The 23,648-nt window shown below is 36.1% G+C and overlaps 1 protein-coding gene across 12 annotated transcripts in view; it reads right to left on the bottom strand.

Moving 5' to 3' along the window:
- The window catches only part of sugct (succinyl-CoA:glutarate-CoA transferase), a 138,083-nt gene that overhangs the window by 34,867 nt on the left and 79,568 nt on the right, over positions 1–23,648 (bottom strand). For 3 of the 12 annotated variants that reach the window (XR_009269045.1, XM_058765241.1, XM_058765243.1), the window contains one exon: positions 13,965–14,081. The exons of the other annotated variants lie outside the window; for them this stretch is intronic. Coding sequence is in view for 2 of the 3 variants with exons in the window: in XM_058765241.1 (XP_058621224.1) it covers positions 14,049–14,081 (33 nt within the window). In the remaining variant the exon portion in view is untranslated. Of the gene's footprint in view, positions 1–13,964; positions 14,082–23,648 lie in introns of those variants that run through there. 12 annotated transcript variants of the gene reach the window in all.

Genomic DNA, 23,648 nt, shown 5'->3' with positions numbered 1-23,648 from the left:
CACTAGTGATATATGCTATACTCTTCGCATGCTCGAGTTATGGGATTCAGAGCATTAAGATGACTACTGCAGGCTGGGAATTACAAAGGGAATTTGTTTTGTAATGTGATGTTAATTAGAGTGCTTGTACGGCAGGATTGTATTGAGATTCGCTAACAAGCAGACTTAATTTAAACGATAATTCATCATATCATATAAATTTCCCATTTTTTATGTTTTCGAAAGAAGCTTCTTTCCGTAATGGGATAAAAAAATAAAATAAAACAGATAATTTGCGACTTTTTATTTCCCTTTTCAGACTTTTATTCTTTCAATTCTGAATTTCCTTTTCTCACAATTGCAAGAAATAAACTCAGCATTGTAAAATATATTTCAAAAAATGTGAGATGTTAACACAGAATTCTGAAAAATTACAAATAAATTTTTTTTTTTTTTTTAAGTTTTAGAAAGAAGTCTCTTAGGTATTCCTAAGTCTGCATTTATCTGAGCAAAGATACACTACAAATAATAGTAATATTGTGAAATATTGCAAATTAAAATACATGGAAGCTTGCTTCTGCAACAAGATAAAACAAAAACTAATTGTGACTTTTTATCTCACAATTCTGACTTTTTCCTCAGAATTGCGAGAAACAAACTCAGAAATATGAGAAAAAAAACTCTGAATTGTGAGATATAATCCAATAATTGCAAACTCAAAACAAACTCGAAAATTAATTCAAAGTAAGGTTAAAATAAGTCAAAATAATTGCCACTTTTCATCTCACAATTATCTGACATTTTCTCAGAATTGTAATGTACTCTGAAATACAAGAAAATCAATTGTAAAACAAATTCAGAATTCTAAAGCAGTACAAAGAAAATTGTTTTCCAACGATGTTAATTAGAGTGCTTTTATGGCTCAATTCACTTTAGTTTTTGCAATTAATTTAGCTGGATCCACCTAACAAACAGACTTCATTTAAAATCTATTTTATTATAGGTTAAAATGTATTTTTCTAGGGTTATTATTTGTTTTGATTTTAATATTCAAATTCAAACTGAGTCTGCGGTGTGGACATCTGCATCTAGAACTAAGACGAAACTTTGCATGCCCTCTTCCGAAAACAATGCAACTGTAATGACAATCTAACACAGACGGATCGTGACTCACAAAAGCAAGGCAGTTCAAATTTAGATCAAATGTATGAGTTTAACGTGGACAGGGTGGTATGGAAAGTTTGCTTCAGAAGTGGGCATGGAGAAACAATTAACTAAACCACTGGTCCGCCTGCGCCATCACTGGCAACGGATGAAATCAATCCTGGCAACATGCACTGAAGGAAAACACTGCAAGGGGGTTACAGGGCAGTTTCTAAGGTGCTCGGGGTGCTTGCTAGGGTGTTTCATGGCTAAATTACAAAAAAATTATTCTCAGTCTCAGTCTGTCACGTCATGCATTTTAGCAATTGTCTATTTGATCATGAAAAGTCCAAAGTGTTAATGCTTTTAAGAAGCATTGAGACAGATATCAGTCCAATCACTCGAAACACTCAGGATGCGGTTTGAGACGCATTCAAGACGTGACTTGGCTAAGTGTGAATGTCTTTGGTTATTCAGGCCACATACAGTTCATAAACTTTACATCTCCCCAATGGCATTACGTCAGCATTCTGAAGTTTGAGAGTTTTGCAGTCGACAGATGAGCGAGAAATCATACACGAGATAATACGGATGAAACGACAAGTGAAATTCAAAGACAAAATGTCGGATTCAAAGAATGTTTTCTGAAAAGTTTGACTGATCAAGATGATCAGTATATACTGTGTGTAAATAGTGTGGACTGTACCCAATTCATTACATTAGCATGTATCACTAAAATGAATATTCTTGTGATTTATAATAAATAAATAATCAATCAATCAAACAAATAAAACACATTCAAATGTTTGGGGTCTGTACATTTTTTTTTTTTGTATGTATGTATTTTAAATAAGGCTCTTATGTTCACCACGGCTGCAATTATTTGATGAAAAATACAGTAAAAACTGTATACAGTAAAAAGTAAAATTATTAAATAATATATTATTCAACTATTTAATATTAACAATTAAATAATATACACAATTCAAAATAACTGTTTTCCATTGTGATATATTTTAAAATGTTATTTATCCCTGTGATCAAAGCTGAATTTTCAGCATCATTACTCCAGTCTTCAGTGTCACATGATCCTTCAGAAATCATTCTAATATGCTGATTTGCTGCTTAAAAAAAACACACTGCTTATGTTGAACATAGTTGTGCTGCCGAATATTTTTTAGGGATCATTAAAGTCATGTCTTAGTTTAAGTTAAAAGTATTCATTTCTGCACAGAATTCTAGGGTAAAAACATCTGGGGTCAAAGCTGCCAGATGTGGTTTTAAGTAAACTGAGTCTGAACTTGTTTGTTGCATATTTGCAAGTTCTAGAAACCAACATTTTTTTCGAGTACACTTACAAAACATGCAAACACATGATTCTGCACAAAAAAAAGTATATAAAAACACCCTAAACACAGATCAAACAATAGCAGTAAAAGTATTTCTCACAGACTCAACAATTCTCCACGGACTTCTGTGCACTGGTCATTCGCTAATATATGAACTTGCAGCGGTCAGTTTACGTCATCGGGGAGCTCCGCGCCAAGACAGGAAAACAACTGCATTATTTCCCAAAGAGCGTCTATGTGCTTTTCTCTCCATGAGTGCTTGAGCAGTGGGTTCACTGGAAAATACTCGACCCCGAAAAATTCCTGTTAATGCGCAACATTGCTTCCATCCCCGCAGTGAGATCCCACAACATTCACTGCGCCGTTAATGCCTTTTCATAGTTTTGTCAATGATTTGTTTGCTTATTAGGTCATAAAATGATTACAGAGAAGTCTAATCACAGGTCACGTGTGGATTATAGTGCCATGCTAAACTGTATTCAGCCAGGGCCTATTTAACTAAAGTCCTGAGACCATCAATTATTGGAATGAAAACCTAATACAGTCCAGATGTGTCTTGCTGGGTTTCAGAGAAGCTGTACTGAACACAGATTCTTTCATCCTTTCCAAGTATCGAACCGATCAGACTAGTACGAGGTTCTGGATAATTATGGCAAGTTAAAGTAAATAACATGCAAAGCTTCCTCAAACAGGGTTGAATTAAAACCCAAATCAAACCCTGATACTGCTTAAAGTGGTTATGCATGATTTTTTGATGCTGTTATTTCGGTCCATATTACATAAATCAGTACCCTGGAACAATCTGACAGATCTGAAGATCACAGACAGAATCTAGACTTGTGATACAGACATGATATTAAGGGATAAAAGGCCGTTTCGAGAGACCTCCCATCCACTTTTTCCCTCCGTGCAAATGTGTCACTCTAATGAATTCAATGAATCACATTTACAATAGTTTACAACCCTGATTGCACTGTAATCCAAGTTGGAATTTGATCCAAACGCTTGTCTAAACCAGCCTCATTATATTTCTTACAGATGGCCCACTTAAGCTCCTGTTACATCTAATTGCAACCGTATGAATACAATGTGTCATGAATGCATCTATTCAAAGCGCTCAAGATTTTGACCTTCCAGGTGTTTTTGAGGTTTGGGCACCGATGTACGAGTCCGGTTCGGGATTGGTATCGACATCGCGCATTCCTCTTTTTAGTTGCTTATGCATCCTGGTGGGGGTTTTTCTCCATTTTTGTTGATCAAACGATAACGCGATGATGAGAACATCATGTTTTTTGTAGCTTGAATGAAACAGGCTAAAACTCTTTCTCCATCTGTCCAAGTTTATTCCTTGCTTTCATTTTTCTTTTCCACACAAGTGTCAAATCTGCTTTCACTTTCTTTTGATATTAAGGCAGCTTATATGAAAGGATTAATCCACACGGTCCTGGGAGATGGATATGATAAAAAAATACATGAAGGCAGCTTGTCAGCATTGTATGTGGTCATAAAGAACAGAGATTCTGAAGAAAGAGGCGCTGGGACTTTAAATTCAGCTCTTTTTGTGTTGAAAAAGCTGCATGTGTTGGGCCAACAACATTTGGATTTCATCTGGGTGCCAAACAAAACCCAAGCACAACCATTTTGTCTCTCTATTTTGATACGTGTGATCCTTAGAGTCTCGTGGAGGTTAAATTAGAAGCAGACACCTCCGGCGAAGCTCATTTGTCCGTCTGTGTGCGGCGCATGGCTTTGATTGCATCTCTAGGCTCACTAATGACGATGGCTTATCTCCGGGCTGAACGTCTGACAAACACTGCTACGCTCGGGTCACGAGGAAGTGTTCACCGCACTCCTCTGGATGAAAGTGAATGGGAAATTTTCCAGGCCTGCGAGCTTATACGTCTCCACGTTTGATTTTCGCTAATTTCCTCTGCTTTGACGGCACATGCTCTGGATGTTAGCCTCATCAAGGAGCTTGTGTGGTGGTAAGAAGATATACATATAAAAAGGTGAACTAGGGTGATGTGTTTACTGCAGGGGTTGATGAATGCAAACATGTGGGGAGTCTGACACTCAAAATATCTGACTGAAAAAAAAAAAAGAAATCTGTATTCGGGTCAATGACATGAGCTCATTTATCTACTAATTTGATTTATTATTAATAATAATATTAGTAATATTATATAATATGGTTGGTTGTTATTAAATTTCTTTGGTTTTTTACAGCTGGTATTTAATTTGTTTGATTTACTGTTGACTCTGCTTTGTCTGTGAATGGTGCTATATAAATAAATTTGACTTACTATATTATTCATTTATATTTTATTCTATTTATTTGTGGGATATAAAGTCAAAAATGTCCGAACTGTCCTAATATTCTACAAATAAAAGTCTCAGTAAAAGCACTGTTGTTTTCATCAATTAAAACTATTACATCATTTTCTGTAATTGAAATAAAGCTGAAATAAAATGACATGAATAACTAAAAAATATTACATGAAAAACTAAAAAAAGAAATAAAAAATAGGAATGTTGCCTTGTTAGCTAACGAAATAAACTGAAGTACTAAAACTATTCAAACTGATATAAAGCTGAAATAAAAAAATTAGAAATAATACTACTAATATGCAGAAAAGTATTTTGTTTTCATGTCATTTAAAAAACTATGAAAAATTATATTCAAAATATAAATAGCAATGTTAATTATACAAAATATATAATTTCAATATTAACTAAAATGATAAAATGTATATGTATTTAGATGTAAAGAAAACATTTATAAAGCCAATAAATCAAACCTTTTGTTGACAAGAGCACAATTTTTAATTAATTAATTTATTTATTTTTAAAAATCCTTTTTATCATCTTTGTCACTGACTCATGAAAGCAATAAAGACAACTATTTTAATTTGCTGTAAAACGTATAAAATTGTAAATCTGATGGATACATTTATGTATTTAACTTCTCCATGACTTATGAGCAAAACATTAAGAAATAGAGAACCCATGTTTGTTTGGTGTCATTAGTCATGTCAGCAAGACTACGGCCCAGAATAATAAAAAGCCAAGCATAGACACACTGAAAAAAAAAAAAGCTCTTCCAATGAAGCATCTGAATGCATGCCAACCCTGTGAGGAAGATTTACACATTTGTCCAGTGGAAAATGCAAGTGGAAGTGTTTTTAATAAATTCAAAGCAAGTGCGACTGATACATGTTCCTAAAGAACATAAAATATATTCAAATTCTCCAAGGTCTTTCAACTGTAAAGCTTGAGTTTGTATTAAAATGGCCCTGGCTGAGTTTTCTGGACAGACAGCCACTGTTTCCCAAGACGGCAACTGATACTTCCTATTACATCTCCAAAGGCCTACAGGCAACGAACAGCTCTAGTCAGAGTAAAGCCCCAGAGAAGCGCCTGAGGTTAGGCCATACTGTTGAAACATCCAATTTACCGCACACAGTTCTTGGGCCTTCCGTTTTAAAACCCAACGACATTACAAACAGCCTAGAGACGGCTGTGTTGACCTTAGCTGGGCTCAGATGGGAGTGAGGAACGATCGGGAACTCCTGCGTCAGCCCTGATCAAGTGCTTCACAGCTTCTCACCTCTCACTACCAGAGGAGGAACCGGGGATGATTCTGTCTGGGCCAGCAACTGAATGTGTGTCTTGGCACGAGGCTTGGACTTTACAGACGACTGGAAGACAGCCGTCTGCGGAGGCATCGGCGTAACAGCAGCACACTGAGGGAAATGGGTTAAGGTGTGTTGAATAAGGAAGCTCTGCTTTTGATTAATGACTGTCTAAACATCATTTGATATCGTTGCATACCTCAAGACAGTTTGAGACCGATCCGAATGATGGAAAGGAAACCCCTCTAGCTTTGATGCACTTGTCAGCAAGGCATGAGTGAGCAGATACATCCAATTTTACAGGTATTCAAAAAATTCAAGGTCTCTCATCATCGGCCAATTCCAGAAAGGCTTCTAAACTCATGAGGGGATCCATCATTTATTGATGAGATATGCGATGAAAGAACCCACATATGCACTTCTGTAGATGTTTCAGGTAGACTTGAGCCAATCTGGTTCCAACATAAAGTGGATTTTGACCATCAAAATGCTGCTAAATCAGCACTGAGAAAAGCGTTGAGATATATACACAGGTCCGTAGCCAGCTTATTGAAAGGGGGGGTTCTTTTTTTTCAAAACGTGGACCTTTTTGCAGTTTTTCTCCTTCTTTTGTATTTAATTATGAGGTTCAAATACTTCATTTTGGTGACCTTTTATGCACAAATTTGTGCTGGATTAGCTTGTCTGCTGGTATCTTAACGAGCAGGCTTTTTGATGCACCTAAAATATTTACTGCATTGTTGTCAAATTGCTTCCTCATGTAACACCTTTGTCAGTCCATACACAGTTCATAAATTTAAAGACCACACTAAAAACAGAATAGATTTAATGAACTTTACTAAAATATTAATAATAATTCTTCTCATCATCATTTCTTGACTCTCTGTCAATGCCTCTTTGCTTGTTGCTGTATTTGTCTTGACACTTATGGATTTAGTACACTGGTCAGTTCCAGTCTTCTTGGGTGCAATTTGGAGAATATGTTCACAGCTTCATCCAGGATCATTAACGCTACAGACATAACAGTCTCACAGGGTTTATCACTTCATTTGTACTGACACTTCACACAATTGCTAGCAATGTGGTAAATCATGGTAAATCACGCTAGAAACATGGTAAATCATAGTAAATAATACTACAGACCTGCAAACTCAAAAGTGCTGAAAAAGGTGACATGTTTACGAAGTAATTTGTTGTAGGGGTGTCTGGGGCATTGTCCCCCATGAGACTATGTTTATGATTTTAACCAAATGAAGCATTTTGGTGCATTCTGACAAGAAACATTTTGCTTCAATACATTTATTTAAAAAATAAATAAAAAGAAAACATTTATTGACACAATTTGATTCAATATTGATTAAGTTGTGGCCTATCAGGTACAGTACATCGCAAATTTCTTCAAAGAAAAAAATATCTCTCAACTAATGCTGTAAACCATAAGGAACCCCAGTTGGTACATCATTCTAATATTAAAGGTTAAAAATTATTTATTTCTAGGCTACTTTATCTTTTTAAGCTTTATCTTTCATGTCAAATTCTTACATTTGATCAAATTCAGTTTTAAAAATAAGGGCTGTTATCAATCAAATTAAATAATTTACACTGCAAGATTACAACTGTAATAAATAATTTATGAGATTGATGTTTAAACAAATGTAAAAACAACAACAACGACAACGACGATAGCCTACTTTTAAACATGAAACTAAACCGCCAATAGGTGGCGGCAAGTGACCGTCTTAATAAATGAATCATTGAGTCATTCATTAAAACGATTCGTTCAAAATGATGAATCATTCAATAACAAAACACCGTGCTGAGTGTTGCTTTTCTTCTGTAACTTTTTTCGTTGGTGAAATAGAACAAAAACGTCAATATTGCGTCTAAATGGTAAGTGACTACATATTAGGCTACTTGTTTATTAAACTATAAATGCAATGTAACATTTGAAATCGTGATAATATTCAGTTGAACAGAGGAATAAGACGCGCACCGAAGGAGAAGCATTTCCATTGGCTCCAGTCTGCCGGTATTGGCCAATCACAAAAGTCGATATTGCACAGCCAATATCACTGAATATCCCACTATGTTTTATTATTATAATTACGCTACGTTTATATGGCTATTATATTGTAGACTATTGAGTGGATAAAATATAGAAATCCTTTTAATTAAAATATATATATAACCCCCATCATTCAGAGGCGATGCTTCTTCACCGTTGCTTTGAAACTGCACGCGCGGCACACACACATACGTCCAGCTACAATAATGTATCACATTAATTTGAAAACAGCAACAGAATATTTGTCACAAGCATTGATTAAAACAATGATGACAATAATCACATGAAAAAAAAAAAAAAAAACGACTTAAATTCTGGACCTTTGGCAGTGAGGGGGGGTTCGTTCGAACCACCAGAACCCCCCCCCTGACTACGGGCTTGATACATCATACTCATGCCCAATGACTGTCAACGTTTGGGGTATAGAATGACCATAAAGGCTACACAGTAACAAAAGCCGACGAGGCAAGTACATTTCGAAAGTAGAAAAGGTACAAAACAAATGTTGCTCACGGGAAAGGGAGGGAAAGCCCTCCGTCAAGCTGAACTTCCTCAAGTCAGCGTGCCCAAGAAAACAAAAATGGCTGAATGTGTCCAAGAGGCCATAGCAGAGACAGGATCTACCTAATGTTTACACAGGTGGGCTTCTATTCAGCCATGTGGTTGGCAAAGAGAAAGGCATACTGGGATATTAAAGTGTGATAAAAGTCAAACTGAGATAGACAGGGAGATACCGAGGAAGGGAAGAAAGTGGTGATGTAACAAAAACAATTATGAGAAAGAGTTATTGATTCATTGACAAAGTTCACTGGATGAGAATTGGTTGGCCCATGAAAGTGGATTCGGAAGGCCAAGCGGTAACAAAAAATATGTGGTTTTACCCTTTTCTATGCTTTAAACAGTCCCTCCAGTTTTTCGCGATTCCGCGATCGCTGAATACAGTGCAAAATAAGCAAAATGTCGCATTTTTTGTGATCCTGCATAATTCGTCATTTAACCGCAAAAAAAAAAAAAAGAATTAAAGACCTCACATAACATAAAATTATAATCATCTAACTGAATTATTTTACGTTACGTGGATTCAGATGTTGTTCACGTGTAAAACTTCGTAACGCCATTGGATCATCAAGCTCTCAGCGAAAGCTCGTAACTTCACCCCGCCTCCATTCAGATTGCCGCGCCGCGCACAGCCTGGAGGAGACAGATCTCGTTTTTTCCGCAATGAAAGGGTAAATAAATAACTGATTTTTGAATAGTACAGCGTTTTCTTTACTCAAACACTACGTCTGTAAAGGCTATGTTTTTGTGTGCTTGAAGAGCGGAGGAGAAGTAGGTTATTTGGCGTCTAGCCAATATACAATGCACGTTTTAAATATCCTGTGCGCGATTAATTTGAGATTTTGACCAAGTGTATTAAACAACAAGAAAAAACTAAGCGCCCATATAGCTACAATAAACGTCATATAACCTGTAAAAGTTGATGAAAGCATATATTGCGATGCACTTGCTGCCTCAGATAACAGTTACAGCCGTTCTAATGACACTCCATCTCCGTCATTCGCTGGTCAAAAACTTTAACTCCATTTGAACTTGAATTTCATATAATGTTAAGTGCATTAAGTGCACACTGATCAGTAAAGTCTGATACAATACCAACGCTGACGACGCAGTGTTTTTTAATTATTTAATTTTTTCCCTTTCTATTTTTTATATATCTATATTAAATTCTGATATATCAATATATCAGAATTTATTAAGAGACCATACCAAATGTATGAATTGGATTTACAAGCAGTATGTACAGCTACAATACTTATTTTTTAATGTTTACATAGGTAAGGTGGAAAAGGGTCCTAAGGTTGTTTTAAAAGTTAAAATGTTTCAGAATTGACTAAGAGACCAAAATAAACCAGCTTTATGCATTTTGTTTGTTATTTGTGAATATTGTGCATCTAACACAATACATAATCTGCACGTTTAATAAACTCCAGCTGGTTCAAAATCCCTATGGGGACACTTAATTTCCAGCGATATCGTCTACATGATTGCACAAATACTATTAGAACTGTACTGAGCTGGATGATGACATCACTGAATTCAGTAATGAAATACCTTTAACTGAAAATTGAGTGTTTACTATTGTCCTTCTGCACTACCGACACACTATTTTCCTATTTGATACTGTAAAGCTGCTTTGACACAATCTGTATTGTTAAAAGCACTATATAAATAAAGTGCTTCAAATTCACTTGAGTTAATCTGGTAAATGTGATATCATAATTTAAAAGAAAAAAAAAAAAAAAAAAAATCGCAAATTTGTCACAAATTTATGGAAATTACCACCACAAAATCAGTCATTTTGATCGCAAAAATCACACAAAAAAAATCGTGAAATCCTGGAGGGACTGTTTAAACAATAAAATCTACAAAAAAAGTAAAAACTATACATTAGGGTCGGCAACCTTAAGCATTCACAGGGAACAACAAACATGACAACACAAAACGTATAAAGTGGTAAAAATATCAACAAACAAACTGATGCTCCAGAATGCATTAGAGACAGGGGGTGAAAACTTTTGAACAGGATGAAGATGACTACATTTTTATTTTGTTTAAATGTAATTTTTCATTTAGTACTGCCCTTCAGAAGCAACAAAAGATACTTACATGTATCCCAGAAGACAACAAAAGTACAATTTAAGTTACAGTCACTGCTGAAAAGGGTTAAAATATGCAAAAGATGCTGGAAAACCAGAGAATTTGCAGGACCTGGAGAATTTTTCTGAAGAACAGTGGGCAGCTTATCTGTTCAAGATTCATGAACAACATTAAAAAAAAAGAAAAGAAAAGAAAGAAAGAAAGAAAGAAAGAAAGAAAGAAAAACAGACGTGGATAATTTATGTAACAACAACAAACTGTATTAAGAATCAAACATACTTTTGAACAGGGTCATTTTTCTACTCTTCACTATTTCAAATTCTACTATTTTCTACGGTGGCCGAGAGAGAAAATTCAGAAAACACATTCAAATAGAAAAAGCACCAGCAAATCAAGAAAACATCTTCATCAATTTGACAGCAGGTGCTGCAAATGCTCACAACACAACCAAATAAAGAATTTTATTTGCAGCGCGTTTCTTTGTTTGGTTGTGTTGTGAGCATTTGCAGCACCTGCTGTCAAATTGATAAAGTTGTTTTCTTAATTTCCAGGTGTTTTTTTTTCTATTTTCAGTGCATTTTTTTATTTGGTTGTGTTGTGAGCATTTGCAGCGTGTTGAGCTCTCTCGGCCACTGTAATTTTCTCTTGTAGACTATATGTAAACATTGTTTATGCTATTTTATGTTAAATATCTGATTCACGACAGTAGTAAATAAACTAATTTTATAATAAACAGTACTAAATTATGTGTGTGTTTGTATGTATGTAGTTCTGTCATGAAACTCTAGATAGGTTCTAACTCAATCTGATATAATTACATCATTCACATGGCGCAGCAGATTGGTTTCTTTTCATATCAGCAGCCAATGAGCTTGCTGCTCAACATTCGAATACACGGCTAGTGCTTCAAAAACCCTCTACCTCCCCAGCTCCACCTGTATAGATCTTCTACAGGGTGATTCATGTATGCTACATATGGGGTTATTTGATATACGTTATATGTGACCCTTAAGTCAATAAGTGTCAATTTTTCGAAATTGAGATTTATACATCATCTGAAAGCTGAATAAATAAGCTTTCCATTGATGACAATATTTGGCCGAGATACAACTATTTGAAAATCTGGAATCTGAGGGTGCAAAAAAATAAAAATATTGAAAAATTGCCTTTAAAGTTGTCCAAATGAAGTTCTTAGCAATGTATATTACTAATCAAAAACGACGTTTTAACATATTTACAGTAGTAAATTTACAAAATATCTTCATGGAACATCTATAAAAAAAATCTATAATTTTGACCCATATATATTGTATTTCTGGCTATTGCTACAAATATACCCCAGCGACTTAAGACTGGTTTTGTGGTCCAGGGTCACATATGTACAGCAGAAGTATTTCTTATGCTCACAGCAGCATGACTGGATGTATTGGTAGTAGTAAGTCTCTGTACTTGTTCTGCCACACACACACACACACACACATTTTTAGTTTAATTATTTTATACAAATTATATATAATTATTCACTGCATAATTATATAATAATTAAATCTGAAAGACATAAATCATAATTAAGGTGTTGTAGATTAAATAAGACATGATCAAAGACAAACAATGAGTGCGTTTACATGCACCCTCTTAATGTGATTATACACTGAACAAAATTATAAACGCAACACTTTTGTTTTTGCCCCCATTTTTCATGAGCTGAACTCAAAGATCTAAGACTTTTTTCTATGTACACAAAAGGCCTATTTCTCTCAAATATTGTTCACAAATCTGTCTAAATCTGTGTTAGTGAGCACTTCTCCTTTGCCGAGATACTCCATCCACCTCACAGGTGTGGCATATCAAGATGCTGATTAGACAGCATGATTATTGCACAGATGTGCCTTAGGCTGGCCACAATAAAAGGCCACTCTAAAATGTGCAGTTTTACTGTATTGGGGGGGTCCGGAGACCAGTCAGTATCTGGTGTGACCACCATTTGCCTCACGCAGTGCAACACATCTCCTTCGCATAGAGTTGATCAGGTTGTTGATTGTGGCCTGTGGAATGTTGGTCCACTCCTCTTCAATGGCTGTGCGAAGTTGCTGGATATTGGCAGGAACTGGAACACGCTGTCGTATACGCCGATCCAGAGCATCCCAAACATACTCAATGGGTGACATGTCCGGTGAGTATGCTGGCCATGCAAGAACTGGGATGTTTGCCCAGTTTACCCACTCAAGTCGGTTACGATGACGAACTGCAGTCAGGTCGAGACCCCGATGAAGACGATGAGCATGCAGATGAGCTTCCCTGAGACGGTTTCTGACAGTTTGTGCAGAAATTCTTTGGTTATGCAAAACGATTATTGCAGCAGCTGTCCGGGTGGCTGGTCTCAGATGATCTTGGAGGTGAAGATGCTGGATGTGGAGGTCCTGGGCTGGTGTGGTTACACGTGGTCTGCGGTTATGAGGCCAGTTGGATGTACTGCCAAATTCTCTGAAACGCCTTTGGAGACGGCTTATGGTAGAGAAATGAACATTCAATTCACGGGCAACAGCTCTGGTGGACATTCCTGCAGTCAGCATGCCAATTGCACGCTCCCTCAAAACTTGCAACATCTGTGGCATTGTGCTGTGTGATAAAACTGCACATTTTAGAGTGGCCTTTAATTGTGGCCAGCCTAAGGCACACCTGTGCAATAATCATGCTGTCTAATCAGCATCTTGATATGCCACACCTGTGAGGTAGATGGAGTATCTCGGCAAAGGAGAAGTGCTCAGTAACACAGATTTAGACAGATTTGTGAACAATATTTGAGAGAAATAGGCCTTTTGTGTACATAGAAAAAGTCTTAGATCTTTGAGTTCAGCTCATGAAAAACGGGGGCAAAAACCAAAGCGTTTATAATTTTGTTCAGTGTAATTAGATTTTCGCAATTTGCGATTAAACTTTACCTCATGTAAACACAATACTTTGATCTAAATAATGCGATTAAGCTCATAATCGCAGCAAGCATAATCGTATTGACATTGATTGATTTTAATCGAAATATACTGGCATGTAAACACCTTAATCGCAGTATTGCTGCTCTGACCAAAATGCGCATGTGCTTGTGACACATGAATGAAGTGACACGCACCTGTAATAACACGCAGATTAAAAACGATGGAGGGGAAGAAAGCATCACATTAGGGGAAAACACAACTCGCTGCCACCAGTCTCTGTTCCATACCCTCATCCAGAAACGGCGAGTAGAACGCGACGGCACTGTAAGCAAACGAATTGCCATCACATTTCTATGGCGCCGAAAAAGCGTCGAATACAACCACACAAAAGTGTTTTGCATTAGACATAAATAAATTAAAACAGCGGCCAGTAACACACCTGCTCTTTCTGAGTCAATCATTTGTGCTGTGCAGTGGGGTATGTGAATAATGGCAGTAAAAAAAATTAACCACAATTCTTACCGAATAATTATAATGGAAATTGCATGTAAACGGGAGTGGAGAGCTTTGCTCTTGACATGTAAACATCATAATGCGTTTAAGTCCTTACTCTGATTATTGGAAATAATTGCATTATTCGTGCACATGTAAACATAGTCACTGTTAAACACTTTTATAAAAGCTTAGTAGTATTATTAAGTATTTATTTACTGCAAGAGATCTTGACAGCTTGTGGTCACCCTACTTTTTTATTTGAAGGGAGCTCTGACATTTTAATAATAACCCTTTTTGTGTTCCACTGAAGAAAATGATTGCAATTGGCATGAGGGTGTATACATCAGGACCGAATTCAGTTTAGGACCTGTCGAAACAGACACTATATTTAGAGACAGGAATATGATTTCTGCTGACACTTTTTAAGCACTACTAATAATACTAATAATAATAATAATAATAATAATTCTACTTAATTTTCATAGATGTGAAAGAATTACAAAATAATCATAGGCATACACTTGGCAAATTGGTCTGTTTCTGTTCCTACCATGTGTTTGTGTGCAGAAAGTGAATAGCTCTCTTCAGCAGTAAGTGACTATCTGTGCAGCCCTGATTTACTTCAAAGAAAGTTCCTTTGAAATCTCCAATTACATGCTGAGATTGTCTTCTCTGCACCCGTGACAGATTTTGCCAAGTAGGACATATCTTTTGTTAATCCTGGAACAACGCAACTGTCAAACACAGTTCTAACCTATCCCTAACTCCAACCCTATCCATTAACTGACCCTAAAACCCGACTGATCTGATTGGTTGACAGAGATGTGGTTCAAAGACCAACAAGGATACTGGTCTAGAAACCTACTTTGCCCTACTTGGCAAAATAACGATAAGCGTTCCACATCACCCATGACAATCTCAGAACCAAAGGCCGATGGTGGCTCAGCCCCTTATTTATACACGGGCCACACTGAAATGTCTAAAATATAAAGGATATGGCCCAAAACAGTGTTTAGTATTTCTTAATATAAACCTTGACTTCAAACCCATGTATTTAATATGAGCTTTGGTATGTGTTGACTTCTAACTTTACATTTTTGTTGTAGTTTAAACAACAAGGCTACCTAGTGTAATTCAGAAAAATATTAGTATTAAAAATGTTATTGGACAGAGAAGAGTTTAAAAAGGCACGAGACCAATTCTGTTCTTATTTAATGGAGAGAAGCCGCTGTGCCTCATTTAGAAGGAAACAATATTATTTATGCCGACATTACAAGACAGTACAAAGTTAAATATGGCGTACTTCATAACTTGACCCAAGAGTAAAGACAGGGCTTTGGCGCACAAAAGAGAGCATAATAAACAGAGCAAGCAGAAAAGCACGGTTTATGATGTTGGAAGGGAGAATTAAGACTTCAGGGATGTAATTTTCTGATAGCTTTGCAACTGACGCTTAAGATTGTCATAACTGTATCATAAAGTTTCTCAAACCTGTATTTAGGACATTTGTTATGCGGCAGAACCATATAGGTGGGCTTTTTTGAGCCAGTAAGCAACAATCTAAAACATCCTAGCAACACCTTAGCAACCACCCAGAACACATTGACATAATAAAAACTATTCTGCCGTATGCACGTTCACGAGAGTGGTGTTCCAGCGGATGATGTAGGATGTAGGCGTAGTGTAAGCTCTGGAGAGTTTTGTTTACATCAAAGGAAAACCAGTCTCCTCTTGTCTTATATCGAAATCCTCCAGCATTTTTCTTTACAAATCCTCGTCTTTTTATACTTGTAACTCATGAGCGGGGTTTTGTTTTGCTCTCTCCTCTGTGCATCTGCGTTCGTCACTTCCCAACTGATTTTACGCTACACCTACGTCATCCGCTGGAACGCCACTCTCTCGTGAACATGCATACGACAGTTAACAGAAGCTACAGATTACAGTTTATAAAGTTTTAAATATGGATATTTTAATTACACAAACGCATTGCTTTGCTTCAGAAGGCCTTTATTAGGAGCCGTGTTGAGCACTTTTTATGATGGATGGATGAACTTTTTTGGGCTTCAAAATCTTCACAATTCACTGCCATTATAGAGTGTGGAAGAGCCAGGACATTTTTAATATAAATTCGACTGTATTTGTCTTAAAGAAGAAAGTCATATGCACCAAAGATGACTTGAGGAAGATGATTTTGGGTAAACTATCTCTTTAAGAACTACATGTTAACACTCTGCAGTCATCCACAATACTCTTGCACCTTGCACTAGGAACAAAACTAAAATAGCGAAATGAAATAACACCTGAAACAAAACCTAAAACAAAACAAAAAATGTAGAGAAATCAAACTTAAAACCAACAAAAATAAAATAAAATAAATTAGCAATAATAAAAAACATCAAATCAAATCAATTTACTGTAGGACACTGCAACCACTCACAACACTCTAGCACCTTGTAAAACTAACATAAAACAAAACACCAAATAAAAAGACCATTCAGAACAATTTAGCAACTGCAAAGCCATGTTTGGCAACCACTCTCAACACTCAAACAAAAAACCAAAAAAACCAAAAGTGAAACGAAGTGAAGAGAAACGGAACTTAAAACGAAATCAAACCAAACCAAAAATCATTCAGAACGATTTGGCAACTGCATAGCAACACTCTGCAGCCACCCACAACAACACTCTAGCACCTTGTACAAGTAACAAAATAAAATAAAACAAAAAAAGCAACTTAAGTGAAACAAAAGCTAAAACAAAAGTAACAAAGTGAAACGAAACCTAAAACCGACACAAAACAAAACACAAACACAATTCAGAACAATTTAGCACCTGCATAGTCTGCAACCAACCACAACACACAGGAAATAAAACCAAATCACAATAAAACAAAAATCGTTCAGAACACTTCGCCATCTGCAGATCAACGCTGTGAACCAATCACAAAAAACAAGCATCTTGCATGGTATTGTGTTTTACAAAAGCTTTTAGTAATATACCAATATTGCTAACATTGTTTGGGAAATTATCTCTAATAATTTGATATGATATTGTTGCGCTTGTGTGCTAACAAGCTAAGGACTTCCTCAAATATCTTTTCAATGCTAAAGAGGAATTTCAAGCTGAAGCTACTGCTATCTTCAGCTCAAAGTGTCATAGCTCTGCTTTCAGGCAATCCATGTCCTGTCACTATTTGGATACGTGTGAAAGGCTTTTCGTCTGAAAGAATAAATCATCAGCAACGACTAAAATCTCACTAACACAAGAAATCAAACTGGAGATTGAAAAACCGCTTTCAGGCAAACAGAACTGGTTTTCAGGCCAGATGGTAAGTCGATACTGTCTGTGTTTACATGGTGTACAGTAATTTGACTGTTGACCTGATTTCTTTAAATAATACATCATTGTGAATTTCTTTTTCTTTTTATTGCAAGGGTTGTTTATGCAGTAAAACTATCCACATTACCATTTACTGTACAGTGTGCATTATATCATGTTGTTTCATGACTGTGGAGTTCGCCATCCATACAATATTTCTGTTATGCACACTGGAATAGCCTGGTGTACAAATAAGATTACTATGTCTTCAAAATATGACTGAATTGTCAGATCCAGTGGCATGATGTGCTTATAGGTACACAATTTCAATCTGGTCTGTGATAAAATCTGATCCTGTTCTCCCTTTGCTTTCCTTTTATTTTCCTGTTTGCTCTCTACTCTAGTAAAGTTAAAAATCAATAAACAATAAAAAGTTAAAAAATCATTGATTTCATTATGCTTAACACAATCTTAATTGGGTTAAGGTACCAAATACTTGTATTTCACACAATTTTACATGCTCCAGCAGTCTTATTTGGACTATGCTGACAGATTATTGCTGTTCATGCAAACACAGCCTCTGTTTTCGTTAATGCAGGGTAAATGTTGCATATTTCATATGATAAATTAACCTTGACAGCCCTAACATGTTATCCCATCGCTACAGGGAATCACACATGCTAATAAAGCACAAAAAGTTCTGACAAAATTGAACAAAATGTTCCGTTCCATTCAAAGGTGGACTTGAAGCTATTCTTAAGGGAACTGAAATGTAATAAACCATATCATTCTGTAAGTAATTGCTACACAACATGTTTCTGAATCTTTGAAAAGGAAGTATGTAGTATCATCTGACTAGTAGGCCACAGTATGGACAGTCCTCTCAGACAACTCTCAGATGTTTTTCCCCTCACAATTACTCTTTTATTTGCATGTAAACCGCATCTTTCTGTAGAAATGGGACAATGTTGCATTTCAAAATACATTGTGTGACAAGCCACAGCATGCTGCTTCAAACAAAGAACAGACTAAAGCAATTGTAAATATAATATTCAAACAAAATGACTTCACTCGCATCGTAATCGCTCGAGACATATTGTGTAACAGCCTAGACAAGAAGTCTTGCCACCTGCTCACTGAGGACACCTGAGGCTTGTGATATCGATACCTCTGTGAACAAATCCACATGTAACACTTGATGCTTGATGTTTTGATTTTGATGTCAGGTTTCATTTCTCTACTTTTGCACAGATGACAGTTTGGATTGGGTCACACTGTGGCTAAATATCAGATCATGATATAAGATATTAAGGGGTCAGATTGTACATTTTGTTGTTATATAATTATTTTCTCTGAGGTCTACTTAGAAATGTTAGTTATGTTTTTTTTTCTGTAGCAAACATAATCATACTGCATTTCATGGGGGGGTTTCCCCACTCCTGCACCTTTTACAAACGTCCTAACATTAAATGTTTCCACAGAATGGCAGATGCTACACTGGTTTGGTAGCCTTTACCTAATTTTAATCTTGTAAGTTTAGGAATAATAGCATTTATATCCTGTTTTCCTCTCATCACCTCACCAAGACTTGGCCAGCCAAGTTTCTGACCCCCAAAAAGACGTCATATATATATAAAGGGGAACGATCATATTTTGATTCATGGGATTCATTTGTCTTACAAAGTTCAGAACAGGTCGTATTTTCAACTTGGATTCAATAAATGCTCTTTTTGGACTGGAAAGGATGTTTTGAGGTCTAAAAGTTACAATATGTTTACCACATACATCATATTATTTCAAAAGCTCAAGATGTCATGAAAAGGCCACTTGAAGCTTACTATATGCCATTTTGAACAACTGGTCAAACACTGATGAAAATCACATTAAATCCAGAACATGCTGACACACAGTTGCGCTCACATGCATTCTGCGCTGGATTCTGGCAAAGGCGGTTAGGTTTGCTTGAGAATGCAAATGCACAGCAAGCTGTGGAGGTGAGCTCAGGACAGGAGACTGACCCAGATACAGGGAAAAACTCTGAGGCAGATCTTTCTGGGAGGCACTCCTGGAGTTTCACCGACCGGCTACAGCTCAGTGAGTGTGCAGTACACTGAAAAGAACAGATGACGGCAGACTCATGATGGTCCACTTTCACCTACAAGAGGTGTAATGTAGGGCTGTCAGTCAACTATACTCATAATTAATAAAAAATAAATAAAAATAAACAGAAATTTGGAAACAATCCACATTTTATTAATGGGAATTGTTACTTTTATCCAGCAAGAACATATTAAATTGATCAAAAGTGATATTAAAGACATTTAGAATGTTATAAATGTGTTTCGAATAAACATTCAAAGAATTTTCAACATTGATAATAATAAATGTTTCTTAAGCATCAAAACAGCATATTAAAATGATTTCTGAAGGATAATACATGTGACACTGAGGACTGGAGTAATGATGCTTAAAATTCAGCTTTGCATCACAGGAATAAATTACATTTTAAAATACATTAAAATTGAAATCAGTTCATTTAAATTTTAACAATATTGCACAATATTACTGATTTTACTGTATTTTTTAATCAAATAAATGCAGCCATGGTAAACATAAGAGAGAAGTCTATCACTGGCCTACAATCCACAGCAATTCATTGTTTGTCAGTCTGAGTGCTGTTCATACAGTTATATATATATATATATATATATATATATATATATATATATATATATATATATATATATATATATATATATATGTGTGTGTGTGTGTGTGTGTGTGAAAGTCTTTGTCTATAGTGTCACATTTTACTGTTTTTTCATATAATACAAATTTCACTTATAAGCAATCATATTACAACTGTTATGTCATGATTTTGTACAGTGCCTATAAATAGTATTCACCTCTTTTAAAATTAATTTTTTTTTTCTCTCTAGAGGATTGATAATGATCAGTAAAACAATATTCTTTCAAGTCCAAACTATTTTCTACATTCAAAATGAATTACAGTCAAACACAAAACATCTGTTTACGTATCTGTTTACACACATTTTCCCCTTTTAAGTCAGCATGTAGTAGATACTCCTTCGGCAGCAGTTCCAGCTCTGAGTCTGTAGGTTTCTATCGTCATCGCACATCTGAACCACTGCAGTCCCCATTCATCTTTGCAGAACTGCTCCAACTCAGTCAGGTTGCATGGAGATTGTGAGTTAACAGGCTTTTTCAAGTCCACCCACAAATTCTCAATTGGATTGAGATCTGACTTGGCCACTCAAAGACATTAACATTGTTTTTGAGCCATTCCTTGGGCTTGGGCTTTATACTTGGAGTTATTGTCTTGCTGGAAAACAAATTTTCACCCAAGTCACAGGTGCCTTGCAGACTCCATCAGGTTTTCCTCCAATTTTTCTGCATTCGCTTCACCTTTTCTGGCCTGCAGGCATCCCCACGGCATGATGCTGCCACCGCTAGGACTCAGAGTGGGAATAGTTTTTCTCTGACGATGCACAGTGTTTAACTTACGCCAAACATGGCATTTGCTTTGATGGCCAAAAAGCTCAATTGTGGTCTCATTGGATCATAAAACCCTCTTCCAGATGGCTTCAGAGTCCACCACATGCCTTCTGGAAAACTGTAGGCGAGATCTCATATGACAACAGTGGCTTTCTCTTTGCTGCTTTGCCATAAAGCTGTGACGGGTGAAGTGGGCAACAATGTTGCATGCTCATTTTCTCCAGTCATGTAACTGCTTCATTGGTGTCTTGGTGGCCTCCACCGGCGCACTTTTTGAGGACAGCCTGCACTAGGTAGATTTACAGCTGTGAGCATACTCTTTCCATTTGTTAAATATTGATTTAACTGTACTCCAAGGGATATGGTGTAAGTTCTGCCATAACACTGACTCACCAGAAGTTGGACCTTCCAGATAGATGTGTATTTATACTACAATCAATTGAAACCTCTTGAGTACACACAAGAGAACTATTTACGTGACTTCTAATAGCAATTGGCTGCATAAGGGATGATTTAGGTGTGTGGGGGGTGAATACTTATGAAATCAATTATACTGGAATCGGATTTTATAATCACAAATATTTTGGATAACTTTGAGATCTGCTTTCACTTTAGCATTATCCTTGATTTCTGTTCAAAAGCGCTGAAAATGCTGAGTTAAGTCCAGACAATTTAGATTATAAACCAGCTTGGAACAGCATGGAAATTCAGTATTTTTTATTTTATTTTTTTTCCCCCACAGTGCAGTCCTCCATCAAAGATAACAGCATCATTGAATAAATAAATAATTAAATGTAACAAAAATGCACATTTTGCCCAATCTATGATACACTGGAAACCATGCTTTTTGCAGCTTGTTCAATTTACTTCATTTAAATAAGCTTTACAACTTGTTTTTATAGAAGACACATCTTAATTCTATTGTATTCAGTCCACTTAAAAATGGAAATTGAAAAATTGACATTTTAAAGAGTTGTTTCATTCAGTAAACATAGCTGTGCTAATGTCAGTGCAGTGATAAAAGAAAATGTCAAATTAAGAAAAAAATTACTTTACGCCTTTATAAATTAGTAAAATTAAAAAAATCATTATTTTTCTTTATTTAGCTATGTGGATTGTACTCAATTCCATGTGTGAATGCAAGAACTCGCAAAGGAAAAATTGAGTAAAATTTACTTAAGAGTACATCTGCAGTTAAGATTTGCCAGATGATGAATCCATTGTCTGAGATGCTTTAAAAACGTATTTGTTCTACGCCCTTCAAAGCATATTTGTGGTTTATGAAATCTGTGTTAAGAAAAGCAAGGCTTTGTTTACAATATGATGCAACATCTCTTGAAATTTACCTTGAAATTGTTGGTCAGCTGTAAAAAGACTGTCATAACAAAAGCAACAAAAGACAGCAGTGCCACACCTCTTACAGCAAAGACCCTGCTTTAGTTTACGATCAGGTGGTTTCTGAGGTAGATCAAAAATGAAGCTCTTTTTAAACTCTGCCGCTGAGCAAAGATGCTATACAAGAGGCACACGACACTCAAAGGATTGCACAGGGTTTTGACTTTTATGCAAGCTGCCAAAGTTTGTAACAAATACTGGTCTGATGGGACGTAATGAGTGGAGTCACACACACAGAATGGGTTCAAAAATAGAACATTTTTAAAACTTATTTTAAAATAATAGGCAGCGCTCATGGCGTGAGACGCTGAAAAAAATGTGCAAGGTGAGTTGCAAAGGTCAAAGATGACTGTCTAGTGCATATTTACATAGAAATACAAATAACTGAACAAAAAAAACAAAAAAAGCATTAAACAGCACAGTTGGACCTAAGAAGATGTGCTTTGTAAACGGCCCCTTACCGGACTAGGCCTCTACATAGCAGGTGGCCATCAAAGCATGAAGGCAGATAACTAAATAAAATAATTAGAGCATGAACATACTGTCCTGAGAAGTCCTAAGAAGTTCAAGTTTAAGTAAACAGCCCTGTGAAGTTGTCTACATTTGTCAATCAGTAACACAAAAATATGATTTATCAGTTTAGTTTTCAGATTCCCACTTTATCAGGTATCTAGTCTTAGCCTAAGGCTACCCACGGTCTGTTCACTGACCATTTGATGGACACTGCACACAAAAATGGCAAAATGTGTCTGAAATCATTATTTTCAAATCACACTAGCTTAGCAACTTCAAGGTGCACAGGTTTTTATTAGTCTGTCAGGAAAAACAACAGGGTTGGGCAAAACTAGTTGGTGGTTTGCCTGAATGACTAACCGGTTGTGTATAATTGCACTGGTTTCATGTTTCCATGGGACATTAATAATTTTGCCATTTAAAGCAAATTATCTGTGGAAGCATTATACACAAATGCTAATGATCAAAGATACAATTATACTTACAATTGGTATTCATATAAACCAATGGTTGATATTTAAAATCAACCACTTAGCATTCTTCAGAAATGCTTGGTTTGATCCTTATCTAAGAAAGGTTTATATATATTACTACTTTTATTTTGGATGTTCTACCCATTGAGAGGACGTTGACTTTGACTAGACAGGGGAAT

This window comes from Onychostoma macrolepis, chromosome 24 (assembly GCF_012432095.1).
Source record: "Onychostoma macrolepis isolate SWU-2019 chromosome 24, ASM1243209v1, whole genome shotgun sequence".
In the NCBI taxonomy this organism is placed as follows: Eukaryota; Metazoa; Chordata; class Actinopteri; order Cypriniformes; family Cyprinidae; genus Onychostoma; species Onychostoma macrolepis.
This window is presented reverse-complemented; position numbering and strand designations above follow the sequence as displayed.